The 7,902-nt window shown below is 44.7% G+C and overlaps 1 protein-coding gene across 1 annotated transcript in view; it reads left to right on the forward strand.

Moving 5' to 3' along the window:
• Positions 1-7,902, forward strand: part of LOC107583297 (ubiquitin carboxyl-terminal hydrolase 43-like) — an 86,516-nt gene that overhangs the window by 31,964 nt on the left and 46,650 nt on the right. Inside the window, exon 3 of the mRNA XM_016269475.1 lies at positions 3,164-3,273. Coding sequence (XP_016124961.1) covers positions 3,164-3,273 — 110 coding nt within the window. The remainder of the gene's footprint in view (positions 1-3,163; positions 3,274-7,902) is intronic.

The raw sequence follows: 7,902 nt of genomic DNA on the forward strand, positions 1-7,902 counted from the left end.
CTAGTGTGGGGATGACCCCGTTGAAACGAGGCGGACGAGAACCGAACTGGATTCTGTAACCTTTCTCTACAATCTGCAGGACCCATTTTGAGATATTTGGTAGAAGTTTCCACGCTACCAGAAAATCTACTAAGGGAACCAGCCTCTGGAGACTGGCCTCTGGTGTTAGTAGAGGAGCCAGTTTGGTGCCCTGAAGCGGATGACCGGCAGGGAACGACCGACCTGACTGCTGTAAAACCCTCACTTGAGGGGGCGAGCTCTCCCGTGCCGTACCGCCGCTGGGCGGCAGCTGGGAATTTCGCTCGCTGGAGCTCACTGAGCCCTGAAGCACCGAGGGTGGCAGGGGTATCAGTGACTCTCCGTGAGAGCACTGAGGAGGATCGGGCACCGTATACTGAGGTGTTATCCTTTCCTCCCCAGGTGGGGCTGCCCTCAGGGGCCTGACGATGTTGGCGTCAGGACCGTTTAGTCGAGGTCTTCTTCGACAAAATAACGGTCCACAGATCCGTCTTCGGTCTAGAAAACCCCGACTGAGAGCGTCGGCCCAACCCCCGTTCTTTTTGCGGAGGGGTGCGGGTTGCAACGCTCTGTTTTTGTGACTGGCGGTATGAGGAGCTTGACGGATGGGGCTGCTCCCGCTCAGCAGCCCCATGGGCCTGGGAGCGACGAGGCAGGAACCGTTGAAACGCCGCCGCTAGCTTCCTCGTCTCCTGAAACCTCTCGACGACAGTGTTGACTGCGTCGCCGAAAAGGCCAGTGGGCGAAAGGGGGGTGTCTAGGAGGAAGAATCTGTCCTTATCTTGCATATCGGACAGATTCGGAGATGCCGCTCCGTAGCCACCATTGCTGCCATTGAACGGCCGATAGCTCTGGCCGTTTCTTTGGTGGCTCGGAGGGACAAATCTGTGGCCCGACGCAGTTCAGCTACCACGTCGGATTCCCCCTCCTCCCTGTCATCCAGGTCCTTGAGCAGGTCAGCCTGGTACGCTTGTAACATCGCATGATGTGCAAGCATGCACCAGCCTGACCTGCCGCCGTATAAGCTTTCCCAACCAGACTAGATGTTAGCTTAACAGGCCTGGTGGGAAGCTTCGGGGCCTTCAGGGACGATGCTGAGGATGGGGAGAGATAGCTCACGAGCGTCTGATCCACCATTGGCATCGCCCCATATCCCTTCTCATTCAGCCCCACGATATTGGAATAATTAGACACTGTATTTAATTTGGCTACAGCACGAGTCACAACCTCCACGAGCTCCTCATACGCGAGGGACTGCGGTGGCGAGTCCACAGTCTCCTCTGTCTCGACACTCATCACCTCTACCTCCTCGGAGGAAGATAGATGAAGTGCCTGGTTCTCTCTCCGGGGAGAAGAAACCGCAGTTTGGGCTTCCGAACCCTGAGAGAGAGCCGCGGATCTAGCGGGTGAGGACCGAGAAAAGGACGAACCCGTCTCGGATCCCTCCGCTAAATCCACTTGCGATCCCCATGACAACAGTCTGCGCTGTGCCTCTGCAACAACGGGACCGCTGCCAGCAAGATCGCGAGCCTGGCCGCTCTCATCAAACACGGCCAGGCGAGAGCGGAGCATGCGCAGCGAGAGTAGCTCGCAGTCATGACAATCAGCCCCCTCAAGAGCTGACCGTGCATGCTCCGCTCCCAAACAAACAACACACAAATCGTGTGTATCCCCCACCGCCAGATATCGTGGGCAGGGAGGAACACAGTGTTTGGAATGCCGTCCGCTCACCATAGACTTTTTCATGATTGTTTTATATATGCTTGTGCGGACAGACAACAGTAAATAGACAGACACATACACAGAGCGCTACTGAAGAGCAGAAGCTGGTTTTTGCTCTGCCAGATGCGCTTTTATACTTTCTGGTGCTTACGTCACTCTGCTCGTGACGTCTCGCTACTCCATTGGGATGATTTGACACGTGCTTCAGAACGCGGTCACGCAGAGGCGTTCCCAAAGCGATCTCGACGCAGCTCGAGTTCCTGAAGGGGAACTATGTAGGTCATCTTACATTTCATACAGTTGATTGGTGACGAACGTGATGCAGGACAACAACTCACTGGGATTTAGCCTATAGAATTGAGTTATATACCACTAATATCCAAGAGATTCAGGCAAAAATGCCTCAGTTTTTGCCTCATATTTATAGCATATAAAATACTGTAGTTAAACAATATGACACAAGCAACGAGTGCATTACTAATGGGAATAATAGCACAAGTGCTGTTTTTGTTGTGAATAGCATTGTTATTGATTTTTATACTAATGTGATATTGATTTTATGCAATAATTAAAAAAATAAAAAGTTTATATTTTGTTATATTGTAGACACAATATAGTTATTATATTTATGCCATTGTAATTTCAGTGTAAATGCATTCATGCTACCTCTGAGCTGCAATAAACGGTCTGTAAATATATCTAAATAAGTAATACAGTAATAAATTCTGTTTAATCAAATAAAATATTTCTCTCATATCTTTTTGATGCGTGGATTTGCAATTAATTAGATTAATTAATCATCACATTGTGTAATTAGATTATATTATGTATTACTTATATTAATTTATTAGATTTCCATCATAGAAGAATAATGAAGAGTGTATTGTTTTTGTAGTCAGCATTGCAGTGGGTGTATCAATAATGCATCCAAGTTGTTCTCTGACTCTGGTTAAAAGTCCTCAGATCTTAGTTATATTAGATTATCATACTCTAAAACAGATGATAGAAGGTGTGTAGAATTGTTAATTCGTTTAGGTCTCGGTGGCCACCACTCTGCTTTCATCTGGTGATGAAACCGGTTGAAACTTTTCAATCAGTTGTAGTTTATACACCGTCCTCTTTCTCTCTCTTTGTCTGACATAAAATCATAAGTCATAGTATACGATCTGTACCATCTTGTTTTTTGACCTTGAGAAGTGTGTATCACCTTTCCCTGTGGGTTTTATCCTCCTGTTTTTCTTTTAGCTGTTGTCAAGTTCACTACTGCCAGTCTAAAACTTCAAACAAACTGTAAGAATGAGAGTGCAATATTGGCTCGCTGAGTGAGGCAGAAATCAGGTCGATATTCTCATTAACACCTGGAAAGTGTCCAGTAAGGCACAGTCTATCTAAATGTCTACATGACCTTTTTGTTTCGTTTCAGGGTCAAGAAGGAGGTGATGAAAAGCCTGTCTCTGATACCCTGACCCCACCACAGACACAGCCTGGTGTATGTCACAGCTTTGTACAAGAGCACTTCCAGGCACAATATAAGTAAGTGTAATTTGAACACTAGTCACACAACATTTGGGGTCTTTAAGATTTTTTAATGTTTTTGAAATAAGTCTTTTATGCTGACCAAGACTGCATTTATTTGATCAAAATATAGTAAAACAGTAATATTGTGAAATATACTATATATGATTAATTTTACATTAAGGTTGTGCTGGTCCATCAGCTAGATTAGCATAAACCAACTTTGACTAGCACTAAAAATCATTGTAAATTGGTCTTTTTAGCATCAATAGTGAAACTGGTAAGAGAATGATGACTCACAACATGCAATGGGGGAGAAGAAAAAACTCTTCCCAGCACCAACTTTCCAAAACTGACACTCCACTTGCAATGACATGAGATGAATCAGTTTATGTTAACTCCTGGGATACGGTCCCCTCTTTTCACCCAGTCCAGCTAATCATCTGTGTTAACGAATATTGATAAAGCCAACAGATTTGGGAGGAAGCATATGTCCAATTGCAGCAAGCTGTTCTCAGTCAGAAGATCCAAACAAACCATCACCACCAAGCAACTCCAATCAGGCCAGATGGTTTGGTTGTCCACTAGAGATCTTCATTTGAAGTCTCCATCAAAGAAGCAAAGTCTTTGATTCAGTGGTCCATTTAAAGTTCTAAGAAAAATACCTCGAGTCGATTTCTACTAAAACAAACCTCACCTTCAGACTGACTGTAAATACAACTCGGGGCATATTTCTTTATGTAATCTTTATCTAAACCAACACTTTTTAGGACACCATGTACTGTAGGCTCATATACTGAAGCAGAATTTTTGACTCAACGTGTAACTAAACATATATGTAATACAGATTTAATTTATACATCTTTAAAAACAAAAGGCCAAGCCACTAAAATGGTTGTTTGACAATTATGCATTTGGCAGATGCTTTGATCCAAATCGTGTTGCATTCAAGGTATACAGTTCATGCATTCTTTGGGCATCAAACCCATTACTTTGGTGTTGCTAGCGCCAGGGATGGACGATATACCAGTAGACACAGTTAACTGGTAGAAATTTGTCAACCGATAGAGATTTTTGACTATCGTCTCGTATGACTTTGTTGTGCTACGTGGTCATGAAAACGTATCGTTTGCACGCGTTTTTAAGCATTGTGGTTTAAAAACAGGTGATTTTCAGACATTGAAACACAGTCAGCCGTGAAAGAGAACTCATTTCGCTATATGTGCATGTGAAGATGGTGCTCATAGAGTGTGGGAGTATTGAACAGATTTATATTGGTGCAGCGCCAGTTGTTGTCTTGTAGGCAAACATCAGTACCTTGAATTTGATGCAAGCAGCTACTGGTAACCAGTGTAAACTGATGAAGAGAGGTGTAACGTGAGCTTTTTTCAGCTCGTTAAAGACCACTCTCGCTGCTGCATTCTGGATCAGTTGCAGAGGCTTGATAGTACATGCAGGAGGCCGGCCAAGAGAGCATTACAATAGTCCAGTCTGGAGAGAACAAGAGATTGGGCAAGGAGTTGTGCAGCTTGCTCTGATAGGAAGGGTACCACGGTCTAATCTTCCTAATGTTGTATAAGGCAAATCTCCAGGACTGGGCCGTTGTAGCAATATGGTCTGTGAAGATAACTGATCATCGATCACAACTCCAAGGTTCCTGGCTGTCCGGCAAGGAGTTATGGTTGACGAACCCAGCTTTATAGAGAAGTTGTGATGAAGTGCTGGGTTGGCTGAGACCACGAGCAGTTCTGTCTTAGCAAGGTTGAGTTGAAGGTGATGGTTCTTCATCCAGCTAGAAATATCTCTCAGACAGGCTGCAATGCAACCAGCTACCATCGGATCATCTGGTTGGAATGAGAAGTAGAGTTGAGTGTCATCAGCATTGCTGTGATAAGAAAAGCCATGCTTCTGAATGACATATCCTAATGATGGCATGTAGATGGAGAAAAGAAGAGGTCCAAGCACTGAGCCTTGAGGAACCCCAGTAGCAAGAAGTTGTGACTTAGAAACCTCACCCCTCCAAGACACCCTGAAAGACCTATCTGAGTGGTAAGACTTGCACCATTGGAGTGCGGTTCCTGAGATGCCCATCTTTATGAGGGTGGACAGGAAGATCAATTGTAATTAGTTTCTTATTCTTATAATTCTTCTTCTTCTTCTTATCATTGTAATTCGTTTCTTATTCTTATTTAATTGGTGACTGTTTACGTTAGTGAGCTTGAGTTTTTTTTATTTATGATAATATCGCAAATATCTTGTCTTTGCATCGACTTTGTATATAATCTACTTGCTTTAATAATAAATTCACTTTTGGTGTGCACACACCACCTAAACAAAGAGTCAAATATGCATTTTCTATGCCATCAGTGTCACCAAATGGACTTTGTCTTTCATCGGTCAACAAAGCAGATAGTTCCACCCACACCATTGGTTGAGACATGGTTACTTTGGTGAAATGCTGTAATAAACAGTACAGTTTAAAATTGCTTCTGCATATTAAAGTTCACTCAAAAATGAAAGTTCTGTCATCATTTACTTGCCCTCAAGTTGTTCTAAACCTGTATCAGTTTCTTTCTTCTGCTGAACACACAAGAAGATATTTTGAAGAATGTTGGTAACCAAACAGTTAATGGTAGCCATTGACTCCCATAGCATTTTTTTCCTTACTATGGAAGTTAATAGCCACCATCAATTGTTTGGTTACCATCAACCGTTCCTTCAAAATATCTTCTATTGTGTTCGAGAGAAGAAAGAAACAACTTGAGGGCAAGTTAATAATGTGAACTATCCCTTTCAATATATGATAAGAGAAAGTATTTTAGCATTAAAAAAGATCGACCACCTCATCCTAACACACATATTCCCTCTAAATCTTCTTCTCGCTCCAGTAAGTAAAACATTTGTGAGCAGTTTTAGCAGATGCAGTTTTGCCCACTGCTTTGACTGTGTTACGGGGCTGACGAGACGTGAGACATGCGGATCCATGTGCAAGCTTTATTAAAGCAGAGAGGTCAGAAACACAGGCAGGGTCGAACAAAGGCAAACAGGTATATGGCGGGCAAGACACAAGAATAATCCTAGGGCTAGCGAAGGGCTCAACGAATGGGGAGCAGAATCAAAAGGGCAAGAATAAAGGGATAAATCCAGGAAAACAGGCAAAGATCAGAAACCGAGAAAACAGACAAGGCAAGGCAAGACTAGACTAGGCTAGGCTAGGCGTGTTAAATAGTGAGTGAGTGATATGAAACAGCTATGTGCAATCAGTGCTGTGTGCAATCAGTGCAATGAATGATGGGATATGTAGTCCGGGGTGATATGCAACAGTGTGTAGTGCGAGAGTCAATGAAAATAGAAAGGGTGACCTCTGATGGCTAGCAGACGGAAGTTCATGACACCGCTACCTCGGGAGGTTCTGCAGCGTAAGCCGCCACCTCTGGAGATGTTGTAGCCGGTGCCTCTAGCAAATCGGCGGTGGAGTACGCGGCCCAGATACACCATAAAGCAACCCCCCATATGGGAAGTGCTGCAGACAGGGGAATGAGTTCATGAACAGGAGGGCTAGAGTGAGTGGGTTTGGGGATACCAGCTGTGCGTGCAGACACCAGCGGTGCATCCCTCACACTGGATACCAGACTGGGATACCGAAGGACTAACCTAGATAATCTGGGTGTAACAGACAGGACGTGACATGACTCTGGATGATCAGCTGTGATGTGACGTGACTCTGGATGAATAACTGAGGCGTGACGTCACTCTGGAAGAAACAGCTGAGATGTGACGAAGCTCTGGAATGTGACGAGGCTCTGGCAGATCAACTGTGACTAGACTCGACTCAGGAAGATCAACTGTGACTAGACTCGACTCAGGAAGATCAACTGTGACTAGACTCAACTCAGGAAGATCTGTTTTGACTTGACTCATAATAATGAACCGTGACTTGACTGAACTCAGGGAGATTAGCTGTGACTTGACTGGACTCATGAAGAACCGGTGTGACTTGACTTGCCTCACGAAGATCTGCTGTGAGTTGACTTGACTCAGGAGGATCAATGGTGACTTGACTGGACTCAAGATGGGCAGCTGTGACATGACTGGGTGCTGTTGTGTCCACCATCTTGTGAGCGTGCTCCGCTGTCGGCGCCATTTTGTGAGCGTACTCTAGTGTGGCCGCCATTACATGAGTGAGTGCGGGGTCGCGTTCCGCCGCGATACCCACAGTGAACGCTGAACCAACTGTCAACAAACATAGTCCATACACTGACTTAAAGATGAACGTGGACCCTCGTGAATGAGTTTGGATTTTAGCGGTTGATTAATGCCTTCATAGAAAAAGTCTATCAAAACACAGTCCGGCAGATCTGAATAAGGAGCGATTGCTAAATATTCTTGAATATAGCCCTCCAGCGATCGTGTGCCCTGTCTAAGGGCTAACAATATTCTTCCTGTATCCATTCCTGTCCAATGTCCATCCGAGAAGCTGCTGGATCCTTTTGTGGCCGAGTATTCTATTATGGGGCTGACAAGACGTGAGACATGCGGATCCATGTGCAAGCTTTATTAAAGCAGAGAGGTCAGAAACACAGGCAGGGTCGAACAAAGGCAAACAGGTATATGGCGGGGAAGAAAAAAAAAAAATCCTAGGGCTAG

This window comes from Sinocyclocheilus grahami, unplaced genomic scaffold, assembly GCF_001515645.1.
Source record: "Sinocyclocheilus grahami isolate Dianchi unplaced genomic scaffold, SAMN03320097.WGS_v1.1 scaffold52.1, whole genome shotgun sequence".
Taxonomy (NCBI): Eukaryota; Metazoa; Chordata; class Actinopteri; order Cypriniformes; family Cyprinidae; genus Sinocyclocheilus; species Sinocyclocheilus grahami.